Raw genomic sequence first — 18,705 nt, forward strand, 5'->3', positions numbered from 1 at the left:
TGATGAATATCAAGGGCCAGATGTGCTAAGTGGTTTTTCCCATAGACACAAATTGCACCTGATGTACTACAGAGATTTTTCTCATTTAGTATCTATGGGTAAAATGGTTAGTGCAGAGCCCCTAGAATTTATTTATTTATTTGTTTGTTTATTTAGAATTTTTTATATACTGACAACCGTTTGTACATCGTATCGGTTTACAAGTAACTTGGAACTTTTCGGCAATGCCTTTACAGGGAACAATAACTATAACTATGTAAAAAGGAGCTTTACAGGGAACAATAACTATGTAAAAAGGAACTAAAAAACTAATAAAGAAACAGAGTAACAATTTACAAGGTTCAATGGTATATAGTCAATAAACTGATTAGAGAGCTGGGTAGGCAAAGGAAATTTACAGGATTTTCTACAAAGCATTAGGGTAGCAAAAATAGGTTTCAGAAAGGAGTGTTAGCGGAAGGGGGGAGAATGGAGTAAAATAAGCAGTTTAACGAAGTGTTGGCCCAGGGGGGAAGTAGTAGCAGAATGTACAAGGTTAAAAAGGATTCGGGATTGAAATGGTAGCCAGTGGAGCTCGATAAGAGTTGGTGTGATGTGGTCACGTTTTTTTGGAGTTAGTGAGGATACGTGCTGAGGCATTCTGTAGGAGTTGTAATGGTTTGGTATATGTGGCGGAGAGACCAATGAAGAGTGCATTACAGTAGTCTATTTTGGAAAAAATAATAGACTGTAATACTGTGCGAAAGTCAGTGAAGTATAGAAGGGGTCTGAGTTTTTTGATAGTTTGTAATTTGAAATAGCAGTCACTTAGGATAGATTTAATGAAGGGTTTGAGAGAGAGCTGTTTGTCAATAAGGACACCCAGGCTACGGGTGTGGGCGGGGAATGACGTAGTGGAGTAAGCGAGGGGAATGGAGTGTGGTGGATGTTTGGTGGAGATGATGAGGAGTTCAGTTTTTTAGGGGGTTAAGAGCAAGGTGCATGTCAGTGAGTAGTTGGGTGATAGAGGTCAGGCATGATTCCCAGTTTTGAAGAGCGGTTTGGAGGGAGTCGGTAAAGGGGAAAAGAATTTGGACGTCGTCTGCGTAGATAAAATGTTTAAAGCCAAGATTGGTAAGGAGGGTGGTGAGGGGAAGCATGTAAATGTTAAATAGAGTGGAGGAGAGAGAGGAGCCCTGGGGAACACCTCGGTCAAGGCTAATTGGGTCAGATTCATTATTATCAGTGGAGACTGTGTAGTGACAATCTTGTAAGTATGATTTGATCCAGGAGAGAGCAGTGCCAGAAATTCCAATCTTACTAAGGATGTTGATTAAAATAATATGATTCACAGTATCAAATGCGGCAGAGATGTCTAACATGGCAAGAAGAAAAGAGTTCCCTGTGTCGAATCCTTTGATAATGGTGTCAGTCAGGGGTAGTAGCAATTTTTCGGTGCTCAGATTTTTTCGGAAGCCGTATTGTGTGGAGGGAAGGATGTTGTGTTGTGTTTGAAAAACTCATTAGTACATGTGACCCTAATGATTATTAGAAAAACAGTATCGATCTGTTGGCATCCAATCATCAATGAATGATGATGGTTTTGTTGCAGCTGTTCTGCTAATCAATAGCACACATTCTCTTGTGGCTGCAAAGGCCAATGCTAGATTTCCAAGTCCTGTCACAATGACCATGGACCCACTGAACCCAGTTGTTAAACATTTTAATGTAACATATAATTAAAAACCTGATTTATTACAACCCATTGCACTGGAAACCATTCCCAAAGAAACCTGGATGGGCCACTAGATAGCATCAATTGAAAAGGGCAGAAGCATAATGGATTTCTTTCTTAAATATATTTCATCCATATGAAAAGAGAGTAAAAATCAATTATATTCCTTTCCTGCAATAAATCAGAATGCAGCTGTCAGAGACTCTGAAGAGGCAATTATTTACATTAAAATTAAAAATTGGGGGTGGGGGCCATCCAGTGGTTGAATAGCTGTGTGCATGCAGAGGTCCTGGGTTAAGTTCCTGCATCAAGTCTTCTGTTTCCCAGGTCGATCAGGGATGCTGCAGCGGTGGCGCTGCAGTGGGAAAAGGCGGAGAAGGCAGGTCAATCATTGTGCGGTGGCAACACCTAATGGCTAAACTTAGGACCATTGAGGGCAGGATTCCTGGTACATGGCCCCAGATTAAGGACTGCTGCTGCTGCTGCAATGGTAAATGAGTTGAGCATAGGGGAAAAAATGAGTTGAGCATAGGGGAAATGCAATGGTAAATGAGTTGAGCATAGGGGAAAAAAATGAGTTGAGCATAGGGGAAAAAAAATCACGATACCGTAGGCCAATATAGACCAGGTCTGACTGAGCTGGATGCCCAAAGCAGCAGAAGAAAACTGCCAGGCAAAAGAAAAAAAAATTGGAACATGTATTAAATGTTATTAATGTGTTATATAAATTCTGAATGGTTTTTCTAACTGGAAAAAAAATTACATCAATGTAATTTTATTGTACGTATAGATTAATGGATGATTACGGAAAAAAACATTATGCAACTGGTATTTCTTGAGGCACATGTGTTAATCATTGGTCTTGCATATTTATGAGATTTATTTTAATGCAATGAGTGTAAAAAGATATGTTTGCCCTTGAAGATATGCAAATTGCTCATCAGGGTACGACAGAACAATAGATCATTTCTCTGGGGTGCGATCCTAATACAGGGGTCCCCAAACTGCAGCCTGAGGGCCAGATGTGACCCTTGGCTGTATTTCATCCGACCCCTGGCAGCAGCAGCAGAAAGGCCTTGATCCAGCCTACAGCAGTGACTGCAGCAGTGATTTTGGCCTGCAGTGTCAGCAGCGAGAGCACATTCTGCCTCTGCCCCCAGCTCAGATACTTGAAGTCGGAAGTGCAAGTCGCATGGGCAGGGCGTGCTGGTGGTTATGACTGACCGGCTGCTTTATACATTGCTAGCATTATCGCCGCATGTCCAAGTGGAGCCACTTGGGACAAAGACCTAGAGATTGGCTACAGCACAGTCATAAGGCATTTTTGGCCACTGTGAAGGGAGGTGCCGGCCACAGGGAAGAACACATGCGTGGTGTCCAGCCTTGGGATTTGCCGGGCTGCCAGGGAAAGCCAAGTACATTTGGAGCTCCCAACCATGATGTCATCTCTTTGGGGGAGGGGGCATGGACGTGATGCCCTAAGGATGCAGGCTTTGGAGGCGCAGGGTGCAGAAATCCTTATTATTATTATAACACAGATAACAAGTCCATTAGAGTCTCGGGGGGGGGGGGGGGGGAGGTGATTCATCTGGGATGTTGCAAGAGAGGGGAGTTAGAGGAGGGAAAAAGTGAGAAGAGGTGGGGCAAAGGATGAGAAAAGGATAAGAAATAAGGAGCAAGAGTGCATGGAGAGGAGTGTGTGAGTAAAAGTGAGTGCACCACACACACACACACACACACACACCCCATTGTGCTATTCGTCCACTCTCCACTCTCCCTGCCCCCTACTTCCCTAGAAAGACAGATATTGGGGAAGGGGAGAGGCATGACAGGATTGCCAACTTTGGAGAAATCTAGAAATATTAGTACTGATAACTTTATTTGTCACACTTTGCTCCCCTAAAAACCTTGCCCCTTGCCTCCCTACTTCCCCAGCTTTCAAATTACCAAAAGGACCAGACATGGTCTAGCCCTCAAAACTTTCTTAAGAGCTGTCTACCTCCTTCTGAGGGGGACCTCCCCCTCCTGTTCCTCTTGGTGAGCGGAAATGTCCTACATGGCCTTTCTCTTGAAATGTTTGCAAACCGTTGTCCTAATATATTTATGGCAAATAAGGTATTGCATGTTTAATGCTTAGATCTATGGCTTTCTATATTAACATCCAGGGTATCACCTTATTAGATGTACTTTTTTCACACCTGAATGCAATTACCTACTGTTAAACTACAATGTCATAATTTAATACTCAATTCATTACAGAAAAACAAAAACAAAAAAATCAAAGCATGACAATGCACAACTGATTCTCAAAGTCGTTACCTGTAATTTCTTAATTTTTCTTTGGAACTCAGCTTCATTTTCACAGTTGTAATGTAGGTTGAGTGCTAAGAAATCTACAGATTCCTGGAAACATACAAACAGATGTTTTGTTTTAGTAGTGGATAATCTCAAACAGCTTTGTTACAATCTTAAAAAACTGTGAATAATTTTGTTTAAGTAGTAGCCATCTTTTAAAATATGACAATCATAATAGTAAATGAAATCAAAAGATCACAGGGCTGCAGCAGGCATGTAAGAGCAACTGATGAGGAGAATGGAAATTCATTCTCCCTACCTGGCGCTAGATCTACGTGACACCGAAGCCTGACAAGGCTTAGAATCCACAGTGTTATTTTGCTTATTGGATTTACTCTTGATCATGTGACACTGGCAGAGCTGCAGTGACCCTATGGCCAATATGACTTAGGCCATGAGCACCACCGCTGGAAGACCAGTCACAACACTGGTCCAACATGCACTTATTATTCCTGACAGCGACAACAATGCAAGAGGGCCATACGGTCATGGTCTCAGCCCTGCCATCTTTCTCTCCCCCATGCCAAAGGAAGGCAGGGCAGGCCAATCGGCCCCCAGGACTGGAGAGCAGCGCCTGTGGAAATGAGACTTCTCCCCCCTTCATTGCCAGAAGAGCACAGGCAGCCACCTGTAAGCCAATCGGGACCCCATGAGAAGAGGCAGTGGGCTCAGGGCAGGATGCTGGAGTTGAATCAGCCCCTCCCCCATCTCCTTGAAGACAGCAGGGGTGGTCCTCGAGGGTTAATTTCCACCCCCCTATCCTTCCCAAAGAGGTTGGAGTCCACACTGGGTGGGGGGGGGGGGAGGTGTCTAGGAGGAAAAGAGTTGCTGGAAGAAAAGGCTGGCTTGGTAATTTTCCCAGGGGCCTATGGGTAATTTTCCTCTGCCGGGGGATGAGACAAGAACTATAGTACTATTCTAAGGCTTTATTGCTGCGACAGCATAGCCACATGTACAGGTGAAGGCAACGAAAGTTGTCTAAGGCTTATTACTTAGTACACGGTTTATAAAGAAAATATGGGGCAGATTTTCTAACCTGCGCGAGCGGCCTACATTTGTGCACGCTACCCGGCGAGCACAAATCTACGCCCGATTTTATAACATGTGCGCGCTGCCGCACGCATGTTATAAAATCCAGGGTCGGCGTGCGCAAGGGGGTGCACACTTGTGCAACTTGCGCGCGCCGAGCCCTAGGGGAGCCCCGATGGCTTTCCCCGTTCCCTCCGAGGCCGCTCCAAAATCGAAGCGGCCTCAGAAGGAACTTTCCTTCCGCTCCCCCCCACCTTCCCCCCCCTTCCCCTATCTAACCCACCCCCCAGCCCTTCCTAAATCCCCCCTACCTTTGTTTCAGGAGTTGGCAGGCGTAACTTGCGTGCGCTGGCCAGCTGCTGGCTCGCCATCCCCCGGCATGGCCTCTGTGCTGGAGGCCTCGGTCCTGCCCCCTTCCCGCCCCCGGACCACTGCCACGCCCATGGCCCTGCCCCCTTCACACCCCTTTTTCAAAGCCCCGGGACATACGCGCGTCCCGGGGCTTGCGCGCGCCACCGAACCTATGCAAAATAGGCTTGGCGCACGCAGTGGGGTTTTAAAGGGTTACGCGCGTAACCCTTTGAAAATCTACCCCTATATGTTCCAGTGGTAGAACATGAAGGTCACATGGTTACTGGGGACTTTCCCGGTGAACATGCCTAGCGAAGTGAAGTACTCAGAAGCGCTGACCCCATGATCCAAAGTCAGCCCTATATTCTGAGAAGAGCAAAGCCCACAGTGAGAGCCCAAGTTCTGGGGTTTTCCCCACCATGCAAGTGCAGGTAGGTCACCAGCCCACAGGCTCCATCAGAGGTGGGGAGTGAGAAGGTTCCTTCACCACTGACCCAGGTGCTCTTCTAAGACCTCCTGGGGGGGATTTTCCATTCTTCGCCTATGACATCAGAGGCATCTTCACAGCTTTGACCATTCAGGTGTTACTAGAAAAGCCAGGGACTTCCTAGTATGACACCCACACAAAGCTCTTAGTCAGCCTTAAGCAATTTCTTATAGTTTATGATCTATTTTTTTGTCTACTAGATTTAACCCTTAGCAGTGCACAGCATTATGGGGTAGATTTTAAAACGTGCATGCATTCATGTGCGCATGCTTCCCGGTGCACACACCTGGGAGCGCTGATTTTATAACGTGCGTGCCGGCACGCGCATGTTATAAAATCCGATGGTCATTTTATAATCTGCGCGTGTATGTGTGGGCGCCGCGCACAAGGGGGGAAGGAGAACTTATACAAATTCTGTGTGGTGACGCATTCGGGCCTTCCCCAGTTCCCTCCCAGTCCGCTCTAATTAAGGAGAGGGAGGGAACTTCCCTACCCCGTACCTAAACTCCCTCCCTTTTCCCTTCTCCTCCCCACCCCCTAAACCTTACCTATCTTTTTTGGTTTGTTTTAGAACTAACTTCAGGTCCCCAGGCTGAAGTAAGTTGCAAGCACCGGTCGGCTGCCGGCACGCGAGTCTTCAGGACAGAGTTCAATGGTGCTGTCCCGGCCCACCCCACCCCCGCCACGCCCAGACCCCCCCCCCCTTTAAAGATGCCCAGCAGTTGTGTGCATAAATCCCAGGGTTTACATACACGGCCAGGCTTCTTTGAAAATTCGCCCAGCGCATGTGTAAGGCCCAGCCACGCACGTAAACTCCGGGATTTACGCGCGTAGGCCTTTGAAAATATACCCGTATATTTCTAGGCCCAAAGGATAATACTGCCAGAGGTCGCTTGACATCTGGTTTGGTTCAACACTTCTAATTTTGTACTGGACGGGGCTGCAGTTGGTGCTTCTGTACACACATTGCACACTGTAGTATTGGTGCATACCTGTCAAGGCTCCTGCATCTGGATGGAGTCTCCTACTTTGAGAGTCTACCTCTTTCATGGCTGTGCTAAACTATAACCAGATGGGGGGTGAATTGGGGCAGTCAATACACAAGGCCAAAATATTCTGTACAGGCTTTTCCCATCTCATGCACTAGTCACAGCACAAATTGTACAGAGCATAATCAGCGTGAACCGTAGGGACTCAGTATGTGTGCAGCACTGCCTAGCTTCGACACAGTGAGACGTGGATTCGACTATGGCTCCTCATTCCTCCTATGTCTACTCGACATCTCCACTGCTTTTGACACAGTTAATCACCCAATCCTACTTTCAAGTCTATGCACCTTTGGAATAACTGGTACAGTGATGAAATGGTTTTCAATCATACCTTAGCAATAGGGCACAGCAAATCCAAATTGATTCCTCTAATTCTTCATTAACGCCACTGAGCTCTGGAGTTCCCTAAGGATCTGCTCTCTCTGATGCGCTCTTTAATTTTTACCTAACCCAATTATGCTTCACCATATCACTTTCGATTCCCATCCCATGCCCACTGCCCAAAATGTACAGAACTTGGGAGTCACTATTGACCCCTCTCTCTCCATGTGTGACTATATAAGAAATATCACCAACTGCTCCTTCTACAAACTGCGCTTGCTATGCCATCTTAAACCTTTCCTTGAATTTTTGGATTTCAGGGCTATTCTGCAATCCCTATTATTCTCAGGGATAGATTACTGCAACTCTCTCCTGACTGGCTTACCTCTAAATGCCACCCAGCCACTACAGCTCAGATCATCCAACCAGATGCTACTAGGAGCTCCACCCGCAAAACTCACACAACTCATAGAAACCAGAGAACGCGCTCTCTTCTCTGCTAGTCCATTCCTATCGAACAGCCTACCAAAGACAATTAGATGTCTCCAAGAAAGAACTCTCTTCAACAAAGCCCTAAAAACTTTCCTTTTCAAGAGAGCATTCCCGAACCAAGATGACAATGGACTACCCGCAACCTGTCCCCCTGCAAGGAATACCCACTAGTCCTCTTTCCCTCTCCTATGACCCCTCAGCACATCTGATCTCAAACCCTGATGTCTTTTCCCCCCCCTAAGATTTTGCATTGCCTTTCCTCCCTTCTCTATTGTCTGTATTTGTTCATATTGTACCCTGCTCTGAACGTAGGAAGGGTGGGTAATAAATAATTTTTAAATAAATACAATAAATGGCTCCCCCTCTTCCTTCCTCCTGCATGCTGCACAATCAAAGCTGAAGCATGAGGGGCAAGAAGGAGGAGGGCCATATAGACAGCTAGCATTTCACATGTGCCAAGTCCTCTGTGGCTTGCGCTGCTGATGGCCAGAGGCCCCGTGGCTCAATTTGCTGCCAGTTTAGGAGTGCTTCGATGGAATGGGAGGAGCAGAGGAGTGAGGAAAAGAAAGGGTGTGTGAAGGAGTGTATGTTAGACCCTCCTTAAAAGCCCAGGACCAGACATTTAGCTTGGTCCACCTTAAGCCATAAACAGAAAGGGAGTTCCACTTTGAGGGTGTTCTCCTTAGAAGGGATAAGAAGCTAAGCCTAGGGAGAACACGAGAGCTCCATGAAAGAAAAAAAACCTGGGCTACATAGAAAGAGGAATAACCAGTAAGAAAACGAAGGTGATACTGCATTTATACAGATCCTTGGTGAGGCCTCACCTAGAGTACTGTATTCAGTTCTGGTGTTCGTATCTCAAAAAGGATAGAGACAGGATAGAGGCAGTCCAGAGAAGGGTGACCAAAATGGTGTGGGGTCTGTATCAGAAGACTTAAGAGGAGAGGCTGATGAATCTAAATAATCTAGAATAGAGGAGGTGCAGGGGAGATATGATGCAAACCTTCAGATACCTGAAAGATTATAATGATGCACAAAGTTCGAACATTTTCCGTTGGAAAGGAATCAGTAGAACTAGGGGTCACAAAATGAAACTCCAGGGGGATGACTCAGAACCAACATCAGGAAATATTTTTTCATGGAGAGGGTGGTAGATGCCTGGAATGCCCTTCCAGAGGAGGTGGTGAAGACAAAAACAGTTAAAGAATTCAAAGGGGCATGGGATAAACACTATGGATCCGTAAAAGGCTAGAGGATGAAATGAAGAAAGTTACCTGGAGATAACTTGCTGGTGTGGCAGTTACTACCCTTAGCAGAAGGCATGGAAATTATTATCCTTAACCATTAAGCCTTGATGCTTTTAATGCAACTGCAACATTGCTCTCCACTTCGATGGCAGGGGGAAAAGAGGAATTGGATTCAGTTGACAACTGAGGGCCCTGACTCCTATGTTCTGGGCTACTGATATGCAGACATAAAGGAAAAAGCGCAGGATTGCTTCTACGGCCAAGTCCAAAGGCAAAGCACATCAAGCAGCACTGTCTGAATTTTCAAGAGGGCTCATCACTCAGTAAAAATGTTGCTAGTAGTAATTTTTTATGGGTTATCATAAGGTTTGGGAATAATTGTATGGATATGCAGTTACTACCATTAAGAGAAACATGAGGGTAACCAGTAGGGAGCAGTAATTACTACCCTTAACAGTGATATGGGGGTAACCTGCACAAAGTAGTTGTTATTACCCTTAAGAGAATCATTGGGGTAACCTGCCCAGAGTAGCAGTTATTACCCTTAGCAGAAACATGGGGGTAACCTGCAGGAAGCAGTAGTTACTACCCTTAACACTAATATAAAGGTAACCTGCACAGTTACTACCCTTAACAGGAACATGGGGGTAACCTGCACAGAGCAGAGGTGCTGCCATAAGAAGATTGCTAGGCAGACTGGATGGACCATTTGGCCTTTTCTGCCTCATTACTATATTAGTATGTTTGCTACTTAGGAGGTAGGGGGGAACTTGGGGAGGTGGATCATGTGTATGAGGGGTACTGGGGGTAATTTGTATGGGAGGGATAAGGCAGCTGGAGGGTTTTTCTTGTTTTAAAAGTTGGCAACCCTACCCTTGGCCAACACGAGGACTGGCTATAAATCTTCCTTGTACTGGCTAGCACTCTACAGAATCTGCGCCGGCACCACAAGCAAGTTTAAAATTTGCAGTGTCAGCATAGTTGCTGCAAAGCAGAGGCCACCTGCAGGACGAATCTTGTATAGCTGTGTTCGTGGGCAGAGTTTGGGGAGGCAATGTCCCCACCCAAAAAAAGGAGGTGCGGCAGCACCATGTACTGGAAGAAGATGCAGTTGTGCAGCCCTACGGCTGGAAAAAGATGGAGGCAGAGCAGAGACGGACAGGAAGAGGTCTGGAGTCTCAGAAGTGGGAGGGGTGAATTAGGAAAGAGTGCCATATCGGCTCAGGAGAAAGAATGCCAGGGTCGAGCTGGGAAGAGGGGGAGAAAGATTTCTTTGAGGGGGAAAAGAGAGAATGCTGAAGATGGGTTGAGGTGGGGGAGAATGCTGGAATTGGAGAAGTTAGAGGGGGAGGGAAAGGGGGAAGAGTATGGGTTAGGGGAGGGAAGGGAAGGGAAGGATCACTGGGGTTGGGAGGTTGATAGGGTTGGGTACTGGGGTTGGGGAGATGGAAGGGGAAGGGGAATGGGGAAAGTACTGGGTGGGCAGGGGAATGAAGGGGAGAAAGCTGGAGTCAGCCCTGGGGAGATGAGAGAGAGAGAGCGTAAAACTGCATGTGTGTGTGTGAGGGAGGGAGAGAGAGTATGAGTGGTGTGTCATGTGTACATGGTGAGAGTGCACTTTTTCACTTGGCCATAGGTGCCAAATTGCCTGGCTACAGCTCTGGACATAGGAAATGGATATAATCGGATCAGAGGGACAACGCTTAAATCAAAGAGGTTATAAGTGATACTTTTTTATTTAATAAAAATGAAAGGCGTCGAGTGGCACCTTATAGACTAATGCTTTAACAAATTAGTCTATATTAAGGTGCCACTCGACTCCTGTAATTTTTGCTATACCAGACTAACACGGCTATCCCTCTGAAAACTTTTTATTGAATGCCTTCATATATTTGTGAATATATGAAGGCATTCATATATTAGGCCTCTTCATTAGGCCTAACTCATTCTACTACTACTAAAACTAGTACAGAAAAGCAGAAAAAAACTACTTTTCTGTACTGCCTCCTACTTAATATCGCTGGGATATTAAGTAGGAGGAAGAACTCTTTAAAAAAATAATTTTAAAAAAGTTTTAAAAAAGCGCTGGCAGGTTAGGGAAATGGGCACTGATAAATTCAGCGTCCATTCTCCGAACCTGACTACCAGCACCAGAAGGAGTGTATAAAATCAATATTAAAGTGTCAGGCACTTAATATTAATTTATTCACTCCTTCACTTATTGCCCATTGGTCCTTTTCACTGACATTTGTCAGTGAAAGGACCAATCCCCTTTCAGGACAGCCTTCTGAAAGGTGATTGGTCCTTTCACTGACATGCGACAGTAAAGGGACCGATCAGCAATTGGTCCCTTCACTGTCACATGTCAGTGAAAGGACCAATCACCTTTCAAAGGGACCAATCGACAATAAGTAAAGGAGCGAATAAATTAAAATTAAGTGCCCAACACTTTAATATTGATTTATTAACTTCTTCTGGTGCCCCTAGTCAGGTTTAGAGAATGGACGCTGAATTTATCAGCGTCCATTTTCCTAACCCCTGCATGTGCGCTGGTTAGGAAAACGGGACGCTGATAAATTCAGCGTCCGTATTCTTAACCGGCAGACAGCCACCGAAAGCGGACCTCTCTCCCGCTCGCACTGACAAGGAGGTGCTAGGGGCACACAATTGCCCCTAGCGCCTCCTAGACAGCGTGAGCCCTAGTTTAAATATTGCATCGCACCCCCAGGAGAGGTGCCTGGGGCGCGTTATGAAAGCGGGTGCTGAACACACAGCATCCGCTTTCAGCGCAACTTTTTTGCATCGGCCCCTCGGAGGGAGGGAACGCCCTGCTTTCACAAGCCTTTGTAGTTTACAAGGAGAGACAGCAAGAAAGAGAGAGGAGAGAGAGAGAGCCCTGGATGTGATGGTATGGCTGATCCTTTGGAAATGTAAGCTTTTTATTTCTAAGTAGCAATTGTTATTTCTTCTATATGATTTGATTTTTTTTGTTCTCTCCTCCTATTGCTCAAATAAACTTACTTTCTTACTTGGAACCTTGATGTACTGAATCAAAGTTTGTGTGTGGCTATTTGTGTTGGGGATAAGATTCTGTGTTCAAACCCTCAGGTATAATCTCAGTAATTGTGTGTGGCCATTTGTGTAGGGAAAAAAAACTCCTGCGTTCAACCCTCAGGTATAATCCCAGTAATTGTGTGTGGCTATTTGTGTAGGGGATAAGCCCCTGGGTTCAAACCTCCAGATATAATCCCAGTAATTGTGTTTTTCTATGAGATTAGCCCCCCCAGGACAGAACCCCTGGGCAGGATACCAGTGTGCAGGGTCTGAACCCATAACATATACACAGAGAAGAAACTGGTATTGTTTTCCTATCAGACATTTGTCAGCACTTTGAAATTTGCTAGTATAGTGGACACGGGACTTGCTAAGCTGTGGCCTTCACCACAACTTTGTATCTGGCCATGAAACCAGTTATGAAGTGGGTATTGTTCACAAATGTACGCTGATGAACCTCATTACCAACAGTGAGAATATTTTATTTATTTATTTGGACATTTTATATACCGTCGTTCCATGTAAAAGATCACAATGGTTTACAAAAGTAACATTGATAGTTATAACCAACAAGTACTAATTGGTGACGGAGGTAGTTTTCGTAAATAGGCATCGACAGCTATCAATCAAATTATTTTTATACATTTGACCCAAGGTTTAAGACATGGTCAAAATGATATAATGGATTTCACATTTTAGTTATTACATGGTATCGATCCTTTCATTATCTTCTTGCTTTAGTTAGTATCTTTTGACCTTCTTGCTATTGTTTCTTTCTACATTCAGGAGTTTTAAGTTAGATTATTTGCACATAGAACTGGCAAAGATGAAGTCAGGCCAGAAGTTCACCAATCACATGTCTATATTTGGTGGTGACATCCAATCCAGATCAATATCTGGGCCATATGGATATGTCTGTGTATGAAGCTCTGGGAAAGAGTTTGTGCACTAGTTTTACAGGCTGCTTATCCGCAGACTAAGAACTTTTTTTTCGTTGCTGTTCACAGGAACTCCCTGTCCATGAACTAATCAGAATTAAAGGCTGGGTTCAAAGCTTGACCCAGTTTGCCTGCATTACTGTGGAGTGCCTGCCGGACTCGCATGGCTTGATACCTAGCCAGCTAAATTTACTCTGTTCCTGCCGGAGTGCCTCACAAAGGCATTTGTGAGTTCTCTGGGTTCTGTTTCCCTGAGATGGTGGCTTAACCTGCCGTTTGCCTGCTGCAGCTGCTGGATTCCTCCATGCTTAGAGACAGGTTCCAGTCTCTGCAGGACTGCGACCTGATTGTTGCTACAAAGAGGTGAGATGAATTGGGCTAATTAATCAGCGTTGCATCTGACAAGTGCAAGGTAACTTGAGTTACATAGGGTTGTTTGCATAACTGATACTGGAAGGGTTCTTTGCATTGAAACACCAGCAATTGAAAGCCAGATTATATCTATCATTTAAAACCATTATATGCTGCTAATAAAATCCCGTTATCAACTATAGGAAAGGTATAGACTTTCTGCTGTTATGATTTCATGGAAACATTTAATTGACAAGGAATACAAGTATTTCAAACATGCCTGAGCCTGGCATAATAACAGGCTTTCCCAAACCTGTCCTGGTGATCCCACCTAGAGTTGCGTTTTCAGGATATCCACGGTGAATCTGCAGGAGATTAATTTGCATACATTGAAGGCCCCCTATATACAAATTTATCTCATGCATATTCAACATGCAGATCCTGAAAGCCGGAGTGGCTGTGGAGTCCCCTGGACAGATTTGGGCAGCCCTGGTACAAGCTTCCAAATGAAACGTGTGCTTGATTAGCAAATAAGCAAAGCTTATGTATTCCAGTTTCAACAGGGATCTTTAAAATGTATGTGCAGTTGGTAAAGCTATAAACTTTGAAGCTTGTGGGAATGATAATGTTTAAAATGTGCTATTCTGGTTATGATTCACACTGCCATGTGGGCAACTGCAGTCCTCAGGTTCCACTACCAGGTCTGGTTTTCAGGATATCCACAGTGAGTATGCATGAGACATATTTGTACACATGGCCTCCATTGCATGCATTGTAAATATCCGGAAAATCTAATATGATCGTGGCACTCGAGGACAGAATTGCCCTCTCTGTCGTATGAACAATTTCTTCTTTTTTTTTCAATTTACCAATATAAACATTGAACATGCAAACAATTGTATATGAATGACAGCACCTATCTGAGGAAACTTGGGAGTTCTGGAGGCTATACCTACATAATCTTAAAATTACTTAAAATTATCCCAAAAAAGTAGGATAAAACTGGCTAAAAAAAGAAAAGGTAGACATGATGATGTTACCGTAAGAATAGCTTGCATTGGTGATTGAGATGCTGGGTCACCAAAATTATCCTCCAGTCCAAGTGCAATAGACAACATCCCATCTGAGGAAATAATCCAAGAATAAATTGACTTGTGAGGTTAAAACAGGTTATTTATTGTTCATCCAAAAAATAGGAACATATATACTCATGTTAGGCTAATCACTGCCCTGTACAATTTGTTAAATGTACACACAGCAAGTAATAGTCAAAAACGTATACTCCCAAGACCTTAATGCTAGTAACACTGTGTTTCCACACCCTGCCTGCCTAATTCCTAATGCCTTCTCTTTGTTCTGCAATTCCTACCACCCCCTTCCCCATATATTTTACCCACCTCTGTACTTCATGCATCTGCCAAGTGGACTCTGTCCTCGAAATCTCATGCCTCAATAAATTGCTTAGTCTGTAAGGTACCACCTGCCCTATGTCATTTTTGCTTAGTCATTATGAATTTGTAGTTCTCAATATTTCTCTTTCTGTAATTTTTTAATATTATTTTAAGTAGAAAAGTATATATTATTGAGAGTGGGAAACTATCGCTGAACAAAAAGTGATATTTTGCGATATATATATTTAACTGCTTCAGGTAGAGATGGGCACAACTTTTGTTTTAATCTGAGTCCTCACCAATTTAGCAGGTTTAAATTCATTTAAACTCGGTTTTGTGATCTACATTGCACTATAATCATCATATTGTAGTTTAGATTTTTAAAGTCATTTTATTTTGAGGTGATTGTATTATCGCTCTAAAGAGAGTCTCGAATGGAACAGTTTGAAAACCAGTGCTCTAAACGTGAATGATCAAAGAGTCATCCAGGCTATTACATGTTCTTCCAGGACTGTGGTTTACTATTCTTACAAAAAGATTGGTAGGGAAGTTGAACTCTAAAATCTTTTCAGTTAATTATCCTCCACCCTCCCTTGACTTCTCCATAAATCAGGCAGTTTTAATAATAAAACTGATAAAAAAAAAAAAAATTAGAAAGAAAAGAATGGCATCACATTAACCAGCTGCTTCCTTGTATCAAACTGAGAGAGTTGCCTCAATGGTAGAGGACATTATGAAAGATTCAAGCTGCAGAATCTCTGCCCATGTTTCATCAGAAATAAAATCTGAGATGTTATATTTTTAAAAGATCGCTGAAAAAGGGTTAAATGCAATATTCATCCACTTTGCATGCAATGGAGGTTATTTTCAAAGGGATTGACGTGCGTTAATGGGCTTTTGAAAATTGTTATTTTTACATGCACAAGTCCTTTGAAATTTCACTAAATTTTCAAAAGGTTTTAGGTGTGTACATAGACTTTTGAACTTTGCTATGATATATGCTACTTTTCCATGTGAAAATTACCTCTTTATTTAGGGGCACAGTTAACAATTACCATTGTATTTCCTGCTTTTCTCTGGTTTACCTTGTTCTACTGTTGCAAAATGCAATAGAAACACTCAGTCATGACTTGCATTTCCCCTTCCAGCTTCAAACAGACGGGGTGACCTAAGATTATTTGAGGGTAAGGGCTTTTCTGATGATTTGTAATTATCTTATCAGCTTCATAGATATTTCAGTTTATGGACTGAATCATGGCACCATTGGTTCCACTATCTACCAGTTATGAGATTGCAAAGTTTAAATCACATAAAACCTTATTTCATAATTCCTTTTTCCCCTAGGTAATACTGCACGCACACAAGATTTCTTTTTATTGGCCTGCTGTGATGCACATGTAAAGTGGAGTGAAGATTTTCCTATCTTTCTTGCTTCTAGGACTTTCAGTACTGCTGTGGTGTTCGTTTATTGTGTGATGAGATAACCTTAAAAGGCACAGAACTGAAAATTCTTGTCTGTGGCTTTAGTTCTCGGGTTCTCAATGTTTACTTCAAACACCAAACCCATTCTGCTCATCTTTAAGCTGTCTTCTTTATTATAAAAAAAAGAAGTTTGCTCTATGCACCTTTGAAAGTTTAATTGCTTAGCTACTGTAAAAAAGAAAAAAAAAAGATTCTAAGCTAATTTATGAGATTTATTTTATGTATTTATTTATTTATCGAGTTTTATATACCGTCGTTTGGTTTCGCCATCACAACGGTTTACAAAGAAATCTCAGTAACATTAGTTCTTGAGAAATGTAAAAAATAATTTTTCAAAACCAAAAAGCACAAAAGGTATTGCCAAATTTTCTTTCCAAAAATGCTCTTCACCTTTAGTCAAATCAATATTATCACTCTAAGAGTCATCATTAATATTACGTGATCTACAGAAAGTACAGATTTACATATTGATATAAAAAGAACACTGGATGGTGTATCATTGAGTCTTCTGTATTATAACTCTAGGAATCATCATTAATACTACGTGATCTACAGAAAGTACAGATTTACATATTGATATAAAAAGAACACTGGATGGTGTATCATTGAGTCTTCTGTATTATAACTCTAGGAATCATCATTAATACTACGTGATCTACAGAAAGTACAGATTTACATATTGATATAAATATCCATATCATTATTTTGTTAAAAAGCATTGGATGATGTATCACTCATGGTAAAACTTTCCTTGACGGGCTGCAAATGATTGAAAAGACCGGGCGGCTCGGTAAGGTACTGAGTACGTCGTCACAGGCTTGCTGATGCAGTCCCGTTTTCCACTAAAAATTTTTATTTTTATAATATTGATTTGACTAAAGGTGAAGAGCATTTTTGGAAAGAAAATTTGGCGATACCTTTTGTGTTTTTTGGCATTGAGCGAATAGGTTCGCAGTATTGCTCTTTGTTATCTGCGAAAAATAATTTTTCAACATGTATGAATTATAGCAGTTATATTAAGAGTTAGAAGCCAATGTTCACACTGATTGAGGTTCATGCTACACAAACATTCTGTTCCTTAGTTAAGAGGGATATATATGAGTGGCATTTTTCCTTTCGGCTGAAGTTTTTAAATGTATCTTGTGCTGAAGGATTGCCTTTAAATTACTTGACATAGAAGGAAGGTGCACCCTATGAATGTCTTTACTTTGGACTGCTTTTTTTTTTTTTTATTAAAAGTTAGGATTTTTATTCAATAATAGGATATGTTTCCCCCCCTTTTTTTTTGAATGGTATAGCTCCAATTCTGTTAATGGAATAACTTACATCATCTGAAATACATGATTCTGTTGGTTTTTGGTTCTTTAAATTCAGGCATATCCTGACACCAGACGTTTAAGAATTTAAGAAATTGCCACACTGGGTCAGACCAAAGGTCCATCTAGCTCAGGATCCTGTTTCCAACAGTGGCCAATCTAGCATATAAGTACTGGCAAGTACCCAAACAACAAGTACAGTAAATCCCATGCTGCAAATGCTGGTAATAAGTAGTGACTATTCACTTTTGACATCTGATGTGACATGGCTGATTTTGGAAATACAAAGAGACCATGGTGTGTCTGATTAAAAATGTTTCAGAGGCTGTGTTCTTCTCTGGGATTATAATCAATACACTGAAGGTAAATATATCAAGTAGTAATATAAAAAAAGACCTAACTAAGGAATAGATTCATCATTTTGCTATAAAATTTGTGCCCATGGTTAGGGTAATTTTCCTGATACCGCATAGCTATTTTACCCCAATATTTGTAAAAAAGAGAGAAAGAGAAACTCTTTATAAGGTGCTCATATAAGTAAACTATTTATATCACTGTCAGAAGGGCAACTAGTAACTCGGGGTGAGGTTTTGGTGGTGGGCTAGATTTGGGGGCCAGTTTTACATGCACAGTGAGAGGTACGACCAGCACTGTAGACATCAGTGAAGATTTTATGTGATTTGTATTGACAAAAGGTACAAAAAGAGTGGATTTGTACAGTGTACTCTTGACCTAGCTTAATGCGCTCTCTACCTAGCTGCTATCAAGCTAGGTCAAAAGTACATTGTAGAAATCTCTTCTTTTTATAACTTTCATCACTCCAAAACACATAAAATCTTTACTGATGTCTACTGTGCTGTTCGTGCCTCTGACTATGCCTGTAAAACTGCCCCCAAAACCTATTCCACCACCAAAACCTCACCCCGAGTTCAGAATGCCCTCTCTTACAGTGGTATAAAAAGTTGAATCATATGGATGCCTCCCCAGAGTCTCTTTCTCTCGGATTTGCGATAAATATCACAAATCCCATTTTGGCCATAACACCCATCTGCCACCAACACTGACTGCCAGTGTAGCAGCAAGGGACGCTCTTGCCATGATAAGAGCCACTCCATGTGGCAGAGAACA

General features: G+C 42.7%; 1 protein-coding gene across 1 annotated transcript in view; it reads right to left on the reverse strand.

Moving 5' to 3' along the window:
• LCT (lactase) overlaps positions 1-18,705 on the reverse strand; it is a 96,486-nt gene that overhangs the window by 66,653 nt on the left and 11,128 nt on the right. The window contains 2 exon segments of the mRNA XM_029607892.1: positions 4,034-4,117; positions 14,429-14,511. Coding sequence (XP_029463752.1) covers positions 4,034-4,117; positions 14,429-14,511 — 167 coding nt within the window.

Source organism: Rhinatrema bivittatum, chromosome 6 (assembly GCF_901001135.1).
Source record: "Rhinatrema bivittatum chromosome 6, aRhiBiv1.1, whole genome shotgun sequence".
Lineage (NCBI taxonomy): Eukaryota > Metazoa > Chordata > Amphibia > Gymnophiona > Rhinatrematidae > Rhinatrema > Rhinatrema bivittatum.